Source organism: Solea solea, chromosome 1, assembly GCF_958295425.1.
Source record: "Solea solea chromosome 1, fSolSol10.1, whole genome shotgun sequence".
Lineage (NCBI taxonomy): Eukaryota > Metazoa > Chordata > Actinopteri > Pleuronectiformes > Soleidae > Solea > Solea solea.
This window is the reverse complement of record NC_081134.1, coordinates 33,136,619-33,154,478: the sequence shown is the minus strand read 5'-3', so window position 1 is coordinate 33,154,478 and position 17,860 is coordinate 33,136,619. Positions and strand designations below refer to the sequence as shown.

At 42.9% G+C, this 17,860-nt stretch overlaps 2 protein-coding genes and 1 non-coding gene across 3 annotated transcripts; all 3 read left to right on the top strand.

The window, feature by feature from the left end:
• The first annotated feature begins 2,809 nt into the window (after positions 1-2,809).
• Positions 2,810-9,268, top strand: LOC131460274 (glycine--tRNA ligase-like). Its single transcript, XM_058630611.1, has 17 exons — positions 2,810-3,110; positions 4,047-4,148; positions 4,454-4,556; positions 4,658-4,799; positions 5,083-5,171; positions 6,026-6,102; positions 6,196-6,341; positions 6,461-6,610; positions 6,697-6,859; positions 6,943-7,107; positions 7,180-7,288; positions 7,377-7,521; positions 7,614-7,699; positions 7,801-7,910; positions 8,077-8,170; positions 8,274-8,464; positions 8,710-9,268. The coding sequence occupies exons 1-17, from the start codon at positions 2,853-2,855 to the stop codon at positions 8,833-8,835; spliced, it is 2,256 nt and encodes a 751-aa protein (XP_058486594.1). The 5' UTR covers positions 2,810-2,852; the 3' UTR covers positions 8,836-9,268.
• On the top strand, positions 4,869-5,006 carry LOC131473714 (small nucleolar RNA SNORA84). Its single transcript, XR_009242225.1, has one exon. It is a non-coding gene; the product is annotated as a small nucleolar RNA SNORA84 (small nucleolar RNA).
• A 1,035-nt stretch (positions 9,269-10,303) lies between the features above and the next one.
• On the top strand, positions 10,304-17,805 carry LOC131460284 (glycine--tRNA ligase-like). The gene is made up of 17 exons (XM_058630623.1): positions 10,304-10,485; positions 11,209-11,310; positions 11,411-11,513; positions 11,663-11,804; positions 11,894-11,982; positions 12,582-12,658; positions 12,852-12,997; positions 13,082-13,231; positions 13,325-13,487; positions 13,888-14,052; positions 14,157-14,265; positions 15,374-15,518; positions 15,615-15,700; positions 15,788-15,897; positions 16,518-16,611; positions 16,756-16,946; positions 17,030-17,805. The coding sequence occupies exons 1-17, from the start codon at positions 10,441-10,443 to the stop codon at positions 17,141-17,143; spliced, it is 2,031 nt and encodes a 676-aa protein (XP_058486606.1). The 5' UTR covers positions 10,304-10,440; the 3' UTR covers positions 17,144-17,805.
• Positions 17,806-17,860: the final 55 nt, after the last annotated feature.

Sequence of the window (17,860 nt, the reverse complement as noted above, 5' to 3'; positions counted from 1 at the left end):
ATATGCCATCATATTGAAAAAAAAAAAAAAAAGAATGTCTCAATCTGTGCAATAGATGACTTCAGACTTTACTGGCCACACTCCAAAATGACTTAATTCCCATAATGCAGCTAAAAAAAAAAAACAATGTTGGTGCCAAAAGTGCATCTCTCTCTACCTCTAAAAATAATGAGCACAGTCCAGGCTAAAAGCAGAGATAAGGGTATAGGGTCATATTGCCAAAGCTTCTCCACGGGAGACTTTACCCACTTGAGAAGTTTTCACCACATGATGAAGAGCCCACGTCAATCTATTATTATTATTATTATTATTATTATTATTATTATTATTATTATTAATATTACTACATGTTGCAGCACGTCCCCGTCCCTTGGATCTAATGTTGTCCTGGTTGCACCGGAGACAACATCCTCCACATGCACTGATAAACGAACATTATTCATGTGCCATTTCAGCCTCAGCGAACCGAAGAATAACAACAAGGAAGATAAAGTGGTTTTCTGGTCCATTTCCAGCGGTGACGTGTCTGAGCGCTTGTCCCTCTTCACCTTCCCTGTCAATTTAATGCAGCGGAGGCCCATGCGGCCCTGGGTGACCCCCACCTGAGAGACAAGTGTGTGGTGGCACACAGACGGGAGGCGAGTGCACGCTGTCGTCCGTTACTGGTCATAATTAGCACGTAATCTCCTGACCAACATGATACTCTGTCGTGTGTTGTCAGAGCCTCTGTCACTGATAAACTTTGTGCACAGCTGATACCGCGACACGGGTCCACGAGCCACTTTGCCCAACCACAATCTCTTCTCAGCACTCGACAGTCACTCTCAGGTTACCGAGTCTGACCGAGACCGTGTGGTCACTTGAAATCTGATGATAGAGAGCATGTGTACAACGGCGCGCAGGTCACTTTCAATCCAGACAGGATGAAGAATTGCTTGAAGGAAAAAATGGTGTATGTACAGTGTGAATATACATTTATCCATCTGTCCATCAATCCTTTACCGCTTTATCTGCCACATGAGGGCTGCAGGTGCCAATCCAAGCTGACATAATGCGAAAGGCAGGGTACACCCTGGGCCACATAGAGACTAACATCCATTAACCCCCATACCAACGGTCAATTTAGATTGTCCAATTTGCCTAATCCCCAAATCTGCATGTTTTTGGACTGTGGAAGGAAAGAAAGCAGAGAAAGCCCACGCACACACGGGGAGAACATGCAAACTCCATGCAGAAAGGCTCTTGTACCAACCAGGGTGTGAACCTGAGTCTTCTTGAATTAATATTTGTGTCTATTATATTAGTTTCTTAGTGTGCCCCATGGAGATTTGCTATTCTACTTTATTCTAATCCACAGTTTTATGGTAAAAAAAAATTGAGGGATTAGCATGATTGATAATCATTATTTTCCATTTGATATTCAACACATTCACATTGCATGTCCTCAAATTCACTCAGCGGTGGCCACTTCTTCACATGCACCTGCTAGTTATTATCCCAAATATCTAATCAGTCTATCACATGGTGCGACCATGCATATGTGCATTATGCATGAAGATGACCTGCTGAACCCCCTTGGATTTTCGCACACAGACACACCACTGTCTCTAGAATGGTCCAAAAAAGAGAAACTATGTAGTCAATGGCAGTTCTCTGGGAGAACATAAAATGCCTTGTTGATGCAAGTGGTCAGAGGACAATGGCAAGACGGGTTTGAAGTGACCTTGAAGCACATAGGTACTCATAATACCTAAAGAAGTGGCCAGTGAGTGCACAGTTAACACTGAATATGATTACACAGATAGTCAAAGACAGGATTCATTTAAACCAAGCAGTGGAAAATGCACTTGTTCAATATTAATCACTTTTAACCTCTGACATTTCCCTCTTTAAGGAAATCAAGTGCTACCGCCCCACAGCCATGCATTCTTGCTGAATAAATAATCGCCTTGATATTTACTTTGATAGGATCCATAATTCAACCTTTTCCACTGCCTTCTATTACAGCGTTTCTCAGTCCTGGTCCTGGGGACGCACTGACCTGCATGTTTTCGATGTTTCCCTGCTCCAACACACCTTATTCAAATGGTCAGCTCTGCAGAAGCCTGGTAACGACCCATTTATTTGAATCAGGTGTGTTGGAGCAGGGAAACATCTAAAATGTGGGATCAAGTCTGAGGCCTGGACACAAATGAACAAACACAAACATTAGAAACAACATGCTACAAACAAAAAACATTAAACAGATGTTAGAGAAAATGAAACCTGCTTGTGTGTTGGTGTTACAGTTGTTGTTATTATAACAGCAAATGGGCTAATTAGTTAAATGCAGCAGTTAGACATTAATGACTGATGTTATTGTGGGATTTGTTTCACCACAGTCTATCATCAGTTTGCGTGTGGCGCCATCATGTGGTATAAACCCAGTCTTAACTGCTGGAGGCAATTTTCAACAGTTTCCTCAAACTTGTTTTGCGTTTGCTTTTCTTATTGTGACGTCATTTTTAAAATAATATATATTCTAACATGGCATGATTTTAGTGCATCAAAATGCCCCCATCTCAATTTACCTCCACACTAGTTAAATTATTATTATTTTTTTTTAATCAAAACCTACCTGCCAAGTGCACAGTGGAAAAAATAATAACGTGTTAATAACATAAGCTAAATAAACCATGACTGTGATTACTCAACACAACACAACTATAAGGCAGTTTGCGTGGCGAATCTGCCACTACGTCAACAAATGCCTCTGTGGCGGTGGCGAAAGTGTTAGTCGGAAGCGGCTGCGTAGTTTACGTATATTTGAGGATTTCATCATTCTCCTCTTCTCGCATTACGGCGGTCGGTCCATGCTTCTTCTTCGTAGCGCAGCAGCAGTACTGTTGAGGACCAGCACCGAGGTTTACACCCTCTGTCCGCTCTCCACGGTCCGCTTCGTTCGGCAGCCGAAGTCGCCTGGAAACAGGCCGTTGTCCAGCTCGGTCTGCCTGTGTCAGAAGAAGAAGAAGAAGGGAAGCCTGTGGCTGCAGCTGGCGGAAGAAGGACGAACCATGGACGGCAACATTGAGGAGATTCTCGCCCCGTTGAGGCTCGCAGTCAAAGAACAGGTACCAAAAGAACAGTTATCTCTGAAGTCAACCCGCTAAGCCGGTCAACTCAAGATTAATTAAAACTTAATTGCCCGCAGCCTGGTAGCTCACCGGGCCAACCAGATAGCCGACCGGCTGCTCATAAAGCTGCCAATCAATGGGTAGACGCTGCTAGCTCGCTGCTAACGCTCGTTAGCAGTCCTGCCTGCGCCCTTTGCCACGTTTCAGTGAGTGTGCTGCTGCAGACATTTGAGTGCAGGGTGGGGTTTAAATCAAATCGTTTTGAATTGGGTAGCGCCAAATCACACAAATCTCACTTATCTCAAGGCAAACGAGGCCTCACGTTGAAGAGAGAAAGAGAAACTCAATACTTTACACAATAAACAAACTCATCGGGGAGGAAAACTCCCTTTTTTAGTGGGAGTAAATGTTCGGAAGAATCTGATCCAAATCTGCTTCAGCTTGGTTGGATGAACGACCAAAAAAGGGTGGGGGGGGGGTTAGACTGTTTGTTGTGATGACAGGGGTTTGGTCTCTTGGCGGCAGCAGCAGCATCTTCTACATTAGCAATCGCTGATATCATTTATAATAATAATACTAATAATAATTGTGTCAGATCTGGATCCTACTGCCCTGGACTCATAACTACTTTTTTTCTAACAGAACATTTTGGTAATCTTAATGTTAATAGTAGAAAACTTAACAGGCCTGAGTCTGGATCTGGAGTCACAGGGACCTGCAGAAGGACAGGGGGAAAAAAAAGCATTTATGCCATGTGCCCCCATGGTAGTTTGACCAGCTGTGAAAGCAGCATAACTTATGCCAGAATTGGACAAGATAATGCTGTTACCATAACTGATGAACACAAGTTAATGTCTTTGTAAATAAGCTCAGATGTGGTTGACTCTGGGACTTTGATGTGTGGAAACTTTAAAACCCACCTCTCTGTGTTAGGGAGACCGGGTTCGTCAACTGAAACAGGACGGTGCCCCCGATGTGGATGTCGCTAAAGCTGTAGCTGAACTGAAAGCGAAGAAGAAGACTCTGGAGGCCAAGGTGAGCGAATGTAACCCAGTCTAACTGCCAATTTAATCTCAAATTCTCTCTATAAATCCGAACTGTCGCAAAGTCATCATTGTGCATCATTAGTTGGCAAATTGAAGACATGAAAATGCTAATTGGCTCACTCAACTTCCCATCAAATAACAAGGTTGTGTTGCATGTTTAGACTAAGTTTAAATTCTGACATTAACCTCATAGATTTTTAGACTTGGTGAAGAATTAGAATGTGTTGACGTTCTGCCAAAGCAGAGAGATCATGATATCGTGTCTGAAAGAATGTTATACAATTTTCATCTCAGGAACTAGCATTGCAACCCAAAGATGACATCGTTGACAGAACCAAGATGGAGGATACCCTCAAGAGGCGGTTCTTCTATGACCAGGCCTTCGCCATCTATGGAGGTAAGATTAAAAAACGTATTAGTAGGCATCACTCTTTTCATTAGCGGACACAACAATACAGATTGGTCGTAAGCACTTTGTTACCATACGGTTTTCCTCAGGTGTGAGCGGCCTGTACGACTTCGGCCCTGTGGGCTGTGCCCTGAAGAACAACATCCTGCAGGCCTGGAGGCAGCACTTCATCCAGGAGGAGCAGATCCTGGAGATCGACTGCACCATGCTGACTCCTGAGCCCGTCCTCAAGTATGTGAACTGAAATGCCTCCCGTCACTGCCAGATGTGTAGGAATCACACCCTTCACATCACATCACTGCCTGGTGGTTCCCAGAGTCAGCTCCACAGTGCTGAACTGTGGGTTTTTTTTATAAACAGGCACATATTGATTCTGCAATTTTATGCATGGAGGCTGTCACAATTGCAGCTTTCCATAGCCCGGTTGCAGATACACTCTTAAACATAATCAAACAAGAAAAACACATCTCATGATGCATGTGATTCTTTACATGTTTTCTTATTATTTCACCAGAACATCAGGACATGTGGACAAATTCGCTGACTACATGGTGAAAGATGTTAAAAACGGTGAATGTTTCAGGGCTGACCACCTCCTCAAAGGTAAGCAGTTTATAAATTCTGCCTGTATGTCATCCTAGTGCTGGCCGGCATGACCATACATTCATATCACAGTATTTTTTTCATTATTTCAACAGTTTCCCAGAATAAAACAGTGTTGTTTTTATGCATAAGTGAGTGCTCTAGTGAGACACAGATGATGAGTGGTCGAGTGAGAGATGGAGCGGTGCAGTTATGTACAGTATACGTCTGTTAAGGTAACTGCGTACATTCTGGGTTCTGTCAGACGTGTTTTCTGCCAAGGGTGGTGAATGAAATTGCCCATTCCTGCTATTACTACCACAGTTACTTCTTCAGCCATGTGGTGCAACAGTAAAAGGGGTATCCTAAAACAATAAAGAGCAATTTCTGGTATGAATCAGTCATCCCAAAAGCACCTGCAGTGGAATAGGACTTTCAGCTGTATTATTCATGAGGTTCTGCAGAGGGAGACATGGACACTGTCCAAACTCGTGCTGCCATTGGCTGCTGTTGGTTGGCTGGCTTGTGTCTGTGTGTATCACTGTTGTGCCTGAGGGGAGCGTGGAAGTGACTGTACCAGTTGAAATCACACACGCTTTCATCGCAATTCAAGCGGCTGGGATCAGAGGCCTGAGCTTTGCCAAATGGCTGACAGAAAGGCTTTGGATACAGCAAAGAATATACGTATATCACTACCTGGAAGACTTGAACGTGAAAGTCTGTGTTAGATTTGCCTTTGTTTTGATGTGTTAATAGTCATATTTCTTGTTTTTTTTTCTGTATAATAAGCTTTGTTGAAGAACTTTGAACTGCATTTATTAGAAGAACTATACAAGTTAACTATAATGTTTTTTTTTTGTGTTCAAATCCCACAGCTCATCTCCAGAAGCTGATGTCTGATAAGAAGTGTGCGGCAGAGAAGAAAGCGGAGATGGACGACGTCATCACTCAGGTCAGTAAACGTGTCAACAGAATATGTTGGAAAAACGGTTACTGACGAAGCGATAGAGGATTCAATGTACTAATTTAATGTTTCTTCTTCCAGATGGACAACTACACCCAACAAGAACTGACCGATCTGTTTGTGAAATTCAACGTCAAGTCCCCCATTACAGGAAATGACCTCACACCTCCCATTTCCTTCAACCTGATGTTTCAGACATCCATTGGACCAGGAGGGAATATGCCAGGGTAAAACGCATGCCCGCACGCACGCACGCACACACACACACACACACACACACGGTGATGTTCCCACATTTCTTGTCTAACGGTCATGGAGTTATTCTGACCTAAGTTTTGATCTGCAGCTATCTGAGGCCTGAAACCGCTCAGGGAATCTTCCTCAACTTTAAGCGACTCTTGGAGTTTAACCAGGGTAAACTGCCCTTTGCTGCTGCTCAAATAGGAAACTCTTTCAGGAATGAAATCTCCCCACGCTCTGGACTCATCCGCGTTAGGTGAGCCGAACCACCATTCTACCACTCGCACTTTTCTTAAGAAATCTTTAGGCCTCTGTGCTTGATGCAAACTGATCTTCACACAGAGAGTTCACCATGGCTGAGATCGAGCACTTTGTGGACCCTACTGAGAAGGTCCACCCTAAATTCTCCAATGTAGCTGACCTGGACATCATATTATACTCCTCTAAGGCTCAGACCAGTGGACAGTCTGCACAAATCATGAGGCTGGGCGATGCCGTGGAGCAGGTAGGAATGACTTCAGGAACCCAATGCTCTGAAACTGTGATTTTTGAGTTGTTTTCTAATTCAAAACCTTCTCTCTCGTGCAGGGTGTTATCAATAACTCCGTCCTGGGATATTTCATTGGTAGGATCTACCTCTACCTTACTAAAGTTGGCGTCGCCAAAGACAAGCTGCGCTTCCGACAGCACATGGACAACGAGATGGCTCACTACGCATGTGACTGCTGGGACGCTGAAACCAAAACCTCCTATGTATGCGACATCAGAGACAGGTTTTCTGTAGTTTTTAGATTAGATTAAGATTAAAAGCGTTGTCTCTTGCAGGGTTGGATCGAGATCGTGGGCTGTGCAGACCGGTCTTGCTTTGATCTGCAATGTCACGCAAGAGCCACAAAGGTCCCGCTGGTTGCCGAGAAGCCTCTTAAAGAACCCATATCCTTCAATTGTTGCAGTTAATGCTAAAACAAAAAAAAGAGCTGCTTACAAAATTCTCAGGTCATTCTCCTTAATTTCTCCTCACAAAGTTGTAAATGTCGTCCAGTTTGAGCCCAACAAAGGAGCCATCGGGAAGGCGTATAAGAAGGAAGCTAAGCTAGCCATGGAATTTCTGTCCACGTGTGACGAATGCTACATCACAGAGCAGGAGACGCTCCTGAACGAGACTGGGTGAGTGCTCTGTTCAGCATATATGGGTCAATCTGGGGCGGGAGAAGCTTTGTTCTTTTAAAACGAGTCCATGTCTTTATTTTCACTCGCAGAGAGTTCACCATCGAGACGGAGGGCAAGACGTTCAAACTCACCAAGGACATGGTCGGTGTGAAGCGGTTCCAGAAGACTCTGCATGGTGAGATTCTCCTATTAATAAACACACAGGATCAGAAGGATCCTAGAGTGACGACATCTGTAACACGCAACTTCTTTTTAACCTGTATGTGTCGTCCACAGTGGAGGAGGTCGTCCCGAACGTAATCGAGCCCTCCTTTGGCATCGGTAGGATTATGTACTCCATCTTCGAGCACACATTCCACGTCAGGGAAGGTGACGAACAGAGAACGGTGAGTCGAATGAACGCCTTGAATCTGTCATTGGCATCCAACAGTACCAGCGGAATTCAGCCAGTATTAGGACTGTGCCGTTTCATCCAAGATTTTGACATCTTTTTCTCAACATTTTTTGCATTTTCTGTGTAATTTAAAGTCTATTCTGTTTTCTGTTCAACAGTACTTCAGCTTCCCGGCTACTGTAGCTCCATACAAATGTTCTGTCCTGCCTCTGAGTCAAAACCAGGAATTCATGCCCTTCGTGAAGGAACTATGTAAGTACTCGTGTACTCATATCGGACACATTCTATTTTTATCTGAAGTGGTATGAAATGGTATATTTCCTCCTCTCTCTCCCTCTCTCTCTCTCTCTGACAGCTGAGGCCATGACCAAGAACGGCGTGTCTCACAAGGTGGACGACTCCGCGGGATCCATCGGGCGCCGCTACGCCAGGACGGACGAGATCGGAGTGGCGTTTGGCATCACGATCGACTTCGATACGGTGAACAAGACGCCACACACGGCCACTCTGAGGGACCGAGACTCGATGAGGCAGATCAGGGCTGAGGTACGGCGAACTGTGGTTTTATTAAGTGGAATATCTGTGTTTCTAAATTATACAAATACTCGAGGGGAGTAAAAAAAAAAGAGGCTGAGAAGCAGGATTTGCTGCTGTGAACAGTTTTCTGTAACCTTCTTATCTGTAATTAGCGCCATCACAAGGAGTCGTGTCAAGAAAAAACGCTTCATAACGTCATTAAAATTACCAGTGCGTTTATTCACGTTCTGAATAATGTTCTCTTCTGCCCACAGGTCAGCGAGTTGCCCGTGATCATTCGGGATTTGGCCAACGGCACGTTGACCTGGTCAGAAGTGGAGAGCAAGTACCCGATCTTTGAAGGACAAGAGACCAGCAAGAAGGGCACGGCCGAAGAGTAAAAGCTTGCCACGCTGCCACTCGATCCATGGGGGGAAAAAAAATCCACAGACTTTTTACATAGGCATCACTAGGAAGAAAAGTTTGCAAGGGTATTGTGATAAGCTACATTGGGAGGGGGGGGTGTGTGCACCGAGCCGCCCTCTTCCTCCTCCCCCCTGTGCTCCTCACCACTACAATCCATGAAAACATCATGTATTCATCATATCTAACAGTTGTGGATAAAGCTTGCACAGGGACTGTTGTTTGTTTTTGATGAGCAACATTTCATCCATGAATGATCCGTGTTTTAAAAAAACAAAAAGGGAGACAATGTAATCAGGATGTTTGGAGTCTGCAGTGAAGGAGGCGTCTAACTTTTCACTCTTCAGGCATATTGAGATATTTCAATGTTTCAATAAAAACCGCCAGCACTTACTGGACATGGACACGCAACGGTTTCATTTTCATTTTGAGTTTGAAGACTGTACCTTTCCAGTCATCTGATTGGTCAGTCGTTTGGTGCAACTATAGGTTAAACCTGAACTTATCTGGATAACTGTTGAGTGGAAGGAGTAAACTGAAAGAAAACATGGGGTCAGGTGTCCATGCAGCTGCACTTACTCCTGCAGTAACTGTTAAAGTGAACACAGTTTTTAGAGCAGCCAAATTTAAATATTGAAATTATTCTGCATCCTAAAACCTAAAATCACAACACACACACACACCCCTTTTTCCTCCTAAAATCCACACCTCCATCACCATGATCCTCCTCCAGTTACTTAATGACTTCTTAAATGGTTTTTCTATTCATTATTTATCAATATTAACTAACTAATATTGCTTATGAAAAGCCTAACCTGGATATTTGAAACACTACAGGGTCTTTCACGGTCCCTTGCTGTACCCCATGAGCCCAACAGAGGGAGACTGCCCACACATTTAGAAAATAAATAACTAAAATAAGGTGAAAATATAATTATGCGTTGGTCAATGAGATATCGGACATAGAGTCTATAGAAAGCAATAGAAATCACTTCTCTAAATGGGGTTTTTATTGATAATTGATAAATGATTAAAAAACAGAAAGCCTGTGATTTGGACAGAATATCTTGTTAAACTGACAAATCTGGAGGTAATTTAACTCCATCACCAAGTCTGGATAAATTGTGTCGGGAAGGAATCTCTGCCAAATCAAATCTTTGGCGATGATCCACTTTGGTTTTTAAAACCCACTGTGGTTGTGTGGACAGTGTGGCCCCCCTCTTCTGCAGGTATTAGAAAGTTAGGAACACCCCTGCTCCCCTTAGAACGACCCCAGAAGAAGCAGAAGGTCATAATTAGAGTGATAGTTTCTAAAGTTCATGTACAGTCATTTTCTAGAGCAGCATATGTTAAACCTCTGGCTGATGCAACAAAAGCCCTTGTTTCACAGAGTAGAAAACAGGCGCCTCCCCTACTATACTACTTGTTCTTCTTCCTCCTCCTCCTCCCTCAGCTCAAAGCCGGAGTAGAGGCGCTTCGTCCTCAGTCAGTTCTCTGAACCTTCAGCCGGTCACAGAGGCAACAGATCCACTCACTCACTCACTCACACACACGCGCGCGCGAGACTCCTCATACTTGTCAAGATGGAACAACTCCTCGCACCTCTGAGAGAAGCTGTGCGCGAGCAGGTGAGCTCTCCCTCCAGGTGTTTTCACACCTGTAAACAATAACAAGTGTGGGCGTTCGTTTGTATTCGCGCTTCCAAAGCGCGCGTGACGATGATAGTTACGGCTGTTAATCTGTGACACTTTAAACTGTAAAGTGTTTTACATTTCCTGTGCATGAATTGGAAAAACGCGGCGGGTCAGCAGCGAAAGTCGAGCCTCGATGCGTGAAAGGAAAAGTGAAAGTTGGCAACAGATTCCTCATCCTGACGCTGCTGCTGCTGCTGACAACTTTATCATAAAAGATCGCCATCATCGGTTATTGTAGTCGACTAACTTCTCGATTCATTGAGTAACTGTTTGCATAAAACGCAGGGTGTTTGTGTTACTTGTCTATCCCCTGACACTTTGTTGCTGCTGTAATAAGGGAATTAACTCAGTGTGGGATCAATAAAGTCAAAACCTAATCTAATCTGATGTCAAATGTTGTTTTCGAAGCAAATAACTCAGAACATATTCTCGTTTTTATTTGACGCAAATCCACTGTGTAACCCATAAATTGATTATCAAAATAGTTTGTTATGCATTTATTAATCAATTGAATAATAATCAACGATATAAGATTTGTCAAACTAGTTTACATCCATTCAAAATTAAAAGCTGCATGTAATCCCATGCCTGTGCATTTTATGTGCGTATGTCTTACATATAAACTGTAAGGAAGTGAAACTCCATGTCTCCTCGCAGGGCGACCTGGTGCAGCAGTTGAAGGACAAAGGCGCCTCCGAGCAGGAGGTGAACAGAGCTGTGTCTGAGCTGAAAGCCCGCAAGAAGATCCTTGAAGCAAAGGTCAGACCCCAGCGGTTTTCAACTGCTGCTGATTTTTACTTTTACTTTTCGTTTTCGTCGCACAAAGGTGATAAACGATGAAATGCATCCTCACTTGTAGGAGTTGGCTCTTCAGCCCAAGGAGGAGACTGTAGACAGGGTGAAAATGGAGGACACCTTGAAGAGGAGGTTCTTCTACATTCAGGCTTTCGCCATATATGGAGGTAAAAACAAATGCCACATATGATGCATATCATCATGAATGTGAAAGCAAAACTATTCTGCAATCGTTCCATTGTTTGAACTTGAAGCACACACCCACACACACACACACACACGCGGAGTGAAAGTTTCACTCTGACTCTGCTCTCAGGTGTGAGCGGCCTGTACGACTTCGGCCCGGTGGGATGTGCCCTGAAGAACAACATCCTGCAGGTGTGGAGGCAGCACTTCATCCAGGAGGAGCAGATCCTGGAGATCGACTGCACCATGCTGACTCCCGAGCCCGTCCTCAAGTAAATAAACGGCTTCTGCTCCAGCGGAACGGTGTGCTTCTGTGAATGAAACTCGTATCATCTCCCACTTTTAATCTCCTTTTTTTCAGGACGTCTGGGCACGTGGATAAATTCGCCGACTACATGGTGAAAGACGCCAAGACTGGAGAGTGTTACCGAGCTGACCACCTGCTGAAAGGTGACTCTTTTTTCCTTCCACCCTGAAAGTGTCGGATTTCACCCTAAAAAAGAAGGAGGAGCTTTTGTTCATCTTGAACCTGCCCGTCATAGCTGAGAATAACTTGTGTCAGATTCAGGAGCTTTTAGTGAACTTTCTGACGACATTATTGTAGTTCCAGCAGGTTTTCACCTGCCTTTGTGGAGCATTTGTTTCCAGGCAGGATTCAGTTCAGGTCGGGGGTTGAAGCTGGAGTTCTTAGGTGACTGGATTTTCAGGTTTTGAGTACATAGTATAGTTGGGTTAGTATGGAATTAGATTTGTGTCAAACACTTTTCACAAAGCAAACAAAAATGAGCCACAAAATCAGAAAAAAAGTACACAAATTGCAAATCAAATATTGATTTGATTTGCAATTTGTGTATTTTGATTTTGTCGTTGAAAATGTGACCTATAAACACACACACACACCCAGGATGTCCATATAAGGAGTTGTGTGTTCAGATCAGTCGATATATTCAGGTTAAAAAAACAAGAATATTGAGATATAAAAAGTTCTCATTGCTCTGCATCTCTTTGCTTGATTGGCGGCTGCTAACGGAAGTGTTCTTCACCCCCAGCTCACTTAAAGAAACTGATATCTGATGAGACGTGCTCCAAGGAGAAGGCCGACGAGATGGAGGACGTCATCACTCAGGTGGGGCCGACACACTCGGGCTGAAAAATGTAAATCGCTGGTATCGATGCAACAACCCGCAAAGGCAACCTCTGCGGTCTAATTCTGACTGTTTATAGCTTTCAGTTTCATGTCATGTCAGACTTTGTGAAGAACACTGACACCTGCAGGTGGAGAAGTAACCACTGGATGCTCACTGCTGCCTTTGTTTCAGATGGACAACTACACTCAGAAGGAGTTGGCCGATCTCTTTGTGAAGTACGACGTCAAGTCTCCCTCCACGGGGAACGACCTCACGCCTCCCGTTTCCTTCAACCTGATGTTTAAGACCTCCATCGGGCCGGGAGGCAACACACCCGGGTACGGACCATCTCAAGTCTCTTATGCCGGACCATGTAGTGGAAAAGTGCCATTATATTTCTTAATAAACTCTTCTCTGTGCAGCTACCTGAGGCCTGAAACAGCTCAGGGAATGTTCCTCAACTTCAAGCGTCTCTTGGAGTTCAACCAGGGGAAACTGCCCTTCGGCGCCGCCCAGATCGGGAACTCCTTTAGGAATGAAATCTCTCCCCGCTCCGGACTCATCCGCGTCAGGTAACGAGACACGCACATGCTCCTGAACACGGCTCGCCAGATCCAGATTATTAACAATCATACGCGGTAAACCTCCGTCCTCCTTCTGTGCAGAGAGTTCACCATGGCTGAGATCGAGCACTTTGTGGACCCCAACGACAAAGTCCACCCCAAATTCCCTAATCTGGCCAACCTGGAGATCCTGCTGTTCTCCTCGAAAGCTCAGACGAGCGGACAGCCTGCACAGATCATGAGGCTGGGCGATGCTGTGGAGCAGGTACAGCCTGTTTTTGATTAAACCTATCATTACGTGTGAGTTACTGAACTGTCTTGAAAACATATGAACATATAACCATCATTTAATAATATTAAACTACCAGTGTGTAGCATCTGATTAAATCCACCCACGCTTATATGAGGAAGCAACCGTGGCCCTCAGGGAGCGTTACAAAAAATGAAAAGCCAGTGTTCTATTAGTCATATATATATATATATATATATATATATATATATATATTTATGTGTATATATATATATAATAGATAATATTTGTTACACAGTTGGAGAACGATGTCTTTGAAATGACTCGGCCCAAATACGAACAGCTTCATACGTTGATCTAAAATGACTAAATATCGGTATGACATCGTCTTTAAATCCTTGCGTGCCTGCTGCAGGGCGTGATCAACAACTCCGTTCTGGGCTACTACATCGGAAGGATCTACCTGTACCTGCTCAAAGTCGGGCTCTCCAAAGAGCGCGTGCGCTTCCGTCAGCACATGGAGAACGAGATGGCTCACTACGCCTGCGACTGCTGGGACGCAGAGTCCTTAACCTCCTACGTGAGCCTGCCCTCTCTGCCCTTCTCTCAGTCTCATTCTCACATCTCGCAGGTTTTATCCTCACGTACTGTACACGATGTCTGGTTTCTCTCACTCTCTCTCAGGGCTGGATAGAAATCGTGGGCTGCGCCGATCGCTCCTGCTATGATCTCTCGTGTCACACCAGAGCGACTAAAGTCCCTCTCGTGGCAGAGAAGCCTCTGAAAGAGCCCATATCCTTCCAGCAGTCATGATTCTGACCACATCATAAGTCTACTGTCATGCGAAGGCCGCGTCCAGACGGAAACGGCACCAAACGTAAACAGTCTTTTTCCCCTTGTGCTTGTCAGACGCACAGCTTCTCTGTGCTGAGGAGGCAAACAGGAAGAGGAAGCGAACAACAATCCATGTAAACAATCAGGCCAACATTAATTACACAGGTTTCCTCTGCAGCAAACTCTGGCCAAAACCGGATTTTTAAAGTTTTAAGCTTTATTTTCACTTTCACTATTATTTTTGGGACCACAGAAATACTCTGTGTTTATTCCCTAAAGTGAGTTGTGATTTATAAGTGAGAATCTATACATTTGTCATAAATGTCAAACTCTTTTGATGATGGAGGTCGAGGTCAGGTTAAATTACATGACACGATGGTTACACTAACTCACCGTAGCAATTTCCTTATGCATGTATTATGGTATGTCTCCAAACACAGATTATTGGAAGAAAAATCTCCTGGAAATGGCTGGTAGTGGTTGTTTACATTGACTTTTTTAATAGTACGACTTTATTCTTATTTTTTTTTATGTCTTTATTCTCATAACATTTCCGACTTTTTAATTTTACGACTTTATTCTCATAATATTACAACCTTTTTAATATTAATACTTTATTCTTGTAAAAGTATGATTTTATTCTCATATTACGAATTTTTTAATTTTACGACTTTATTCTCAATATATTACGAGTTTTTTAATATTACTTTATTCTAGTAAAATTACGACTTTATTAATTTCACAACTTTATTCTCGCAAAATGACATTTTTAATAGTACGACTTTATTCTTGAAATATAATATTAGGAGTTTATTCTTGTAAAATTACGACTTTTTTCCTTTTTATGACTTTATTTTCACAATATTATGACTTTATAAAAAATGTTTCTCCTCAGTTTGGCCCTAATACTCCGTCGTCCAGAAGTTCCAAAAGACTGGCTGATAAAAAGCGTGTCGTTTTTTGTATTATTGTGTACAGCGTGCAGCTGGCAGACAAAATACCCCCGTTTACATCCCCTCAGCTGGAATATTACGCTCCGTGTTTTTCCTCCTTAACGTCTTCTCACAAAGTGGTTAACGTGGTTCAGTTTGAGCCCAACAAAGGCACCGTCGGCATGGCCTTCAAGAAAGACGCCAAGCTGGTTCTGGACTTCCTGGCCGTCTGTGACGAATGCTACATCACCAACCAGGAGAAGCTTCTCAGTAAGGCTGGGTAAGAATTCAAATGCATGGAGTGTTTTGTTGAATTTGTTTCATCTAGATCTGACAAATGTTGTGCTCATGTTTTTTTTTTTTTTATTTTTTTTAGGCAATTCAGCATCGAAACTGAGGGCAAAACATTCACACTGACCAAGGACATGGTCAGTGTGAAGAGGTTCCAGAAAACCCTGCACGGTAATAAGACACGTGGGCACAAAAGCTGGAGCGGGCTGCGTGCGTGTTAATGTCGGGATCTTGAACGCTCTCTTTTTCCCCCCACAGTGGAGGAGATCGTTCCCAACGTGATCGAGCCCTCGTTCGGCATCGGCAGAATCATGTACTCCATCTTCGAGCACTCGTTCCGCATCCGAGAGGGAGACGAACAGAGGACGGTGAGAAAGTTGTTTTTTAATGTTTTTAAGGGTCCTCGTGAGCTGCAGCGTAAATAAAATAAAATGAGCATATATAGTAATGTATATGTATAGAAACACAGATGTAGAGGTGGGTTTCGTAGTTAAGAAGCAGGAGACGCAGATGTTCTATCATCCAAAATGCATAACGCTGCAAATAATGATTATTTTCATAATGAATTAATCTGTTCTACCAAAAATGTTATGATTTCTTTGTCATCTGGAGGAGAAAAAAAAAAGATTCACATTAAAGAAGCTGAAAAATCAGAGCTTGTTTTTAACACAAAACTAGTACGAACATTATACTGACTATACCTATAGATTTACTGCATTTAAACACTATATATACTATAAATATACTAGAGTATGCCATAAATGTAGTATAAATACAATAAAAACACAAGTTATAGAGTGTATTACAGGTATAACAATAGAATATCTATATACATACGTGCGTTTATATGTATGAATGTATATTCACATCTATATACTACAGACAAATGTGATTTGTATTTTATCATACATGTTCTTAAAACCCAGCAAATCCCTCTCCACTGTTTTAATGAATGGTTATTTATTTATTGATTTATCTGTTGGTGCAGTATTTCAGTTTCCCGGCTCCCGTGTCTCCGTACAAGTGCACCATCCTGCCTCTGAGCTCAAACCAGGAGTTTATGCCATTTGTGTCCCAGTTATGTGAGTGTATATATATATGTATATATATATATATATATATGTAATCCTAACAGTCAGATTTCTGCTATTTAATGTAAAGTTTTTGCTTACTCACATGTTCATGTGTGAGCTTTTCTCTGCTTCCTTTCTCTAAATCTCTCTCAGCCGAGGCCATGACCAAGAACGGCGTGTCCCACAAGGTGGACGACTCCTCGGGATCCATCGGCCGCCGCTACGCCAGGTCGGACGAGATCGGCGTCGCGTTCGGCATCACCATCGACTTCGACACGGTGAAGAAGTCGCCGCACACGGCCACGCTGAGAGAGCGAGACTCGATGAGGCAGATCAGGGCTGAGGTGGGCTGTTAAAATATCAAAAGCTTTAATGATTCACTTATTTTGTTTGCGTGAATTTTTACTCATTTACAAATATATTGCAGGTTTCCGAGTTACCTGGTATGGTCCGTGACATGGCAAACGGCACCATGACTTGGGCTGAGGTGGAGAGCAAGTATCCCATATTTGAAGGACAGGAGACCAACAAGAAGGAGTAACTCTTCCTCCTGCGCTCTGAGTGTGCAAACACTGTCCATATTTAGCATTATTTGTCGTCACTTCTTGCCTCACACGTATTTTTAAATGAACAATCTTTCATGTCTATGCACACGCTAGATATTTTTTATTATAGATACTGCTTTTTTGTATTTTTGAATTGAATAACAATTCCAGATATATTATTCATCGTGTTACACTGGAGGAATAGGAATAACGCAGTCCTGTGAGGACAACTTCACCTTTAACAGTATTTTCATCACCTGATGAACTAGAATTAGACCTGAATCTGAGGAAAAACCAGTGGTTGGGTTATAGATAAAGAAATACAATTTCTGAATATGGAGCTAATATTATGGAAATGTGGTTTTATTTCTAAAGTAATGTCCTGTTTGGTAACAACAGTTAGGTATAACGGAGCGTGTATAGGTCAGTGCAATATGGTCACATGAAAAATAACTAAACAACTGAAATTCCATTCCATTATGTTCCAAACACATTTCTCAGTCAGAACACGATATTACTTTTCTATTCCAAATGTATTATTGTACCATACTATTATACCATAGTGTGTTTGGACTGTAGTGCGTGCCAAAAAGTTAATATGTAATAATAAAGAAATGCATTTATACCTAAGAATAAAACCAGCTCATATATAAATACAGGGAGAAATGTAGGTCTTGAGTCTGATTTTACAATTTTTTATTTTTTATTCTGTA

Excerpts from the sequence above, each read along its gene's own strand:
- LOC131460274 (XM_058630611.1), top strand. The coding sequence starts at position 2,853 with ATGCTTCTTCTTCGTAGCGCAGCAGCAGTACTGTTGAGGACCAGCACC. Across the intron at positions 7,522-7,613 it reads ACGCTCCTGAACGAGACTGG|AGAGTTCACCATCGAGACGG; the intron begins GTGAGTGCTCTG and ends TTTCACTCGCAG. Across the intron at positions 7,700-7,800 it reads GTTCCAGAAGACTCTGCATG|TGGAGGAGGTCGTCCCGAAC; the intron begins GTGAGATTCTCC and ends TGTCGTCCACAG.
- LOC131460284 (XM_058630623.1), top strand. The coding sequence starts at position 10,441 with ATGGAACAACTCCTCGCACCTCTGAGAGAAGCTGTGCGCGAGCAG. Across the intron at positions 16,612-16,755 it reads GCCATTTGTGTCCCAGTTAT|CCGAGGCCATGACCAAGAAC; the intron begins GTGAGTGTATAT and ends AATCTCTCTCAG. Across the intron at positions 16,947-17,029 it reads TGAGGCAGATCAGGGCTGAG|GTTTCCGAGTTACCTGGTAT; the intron begins GTGGGCTGTTAA and ends AATATATTGCAG.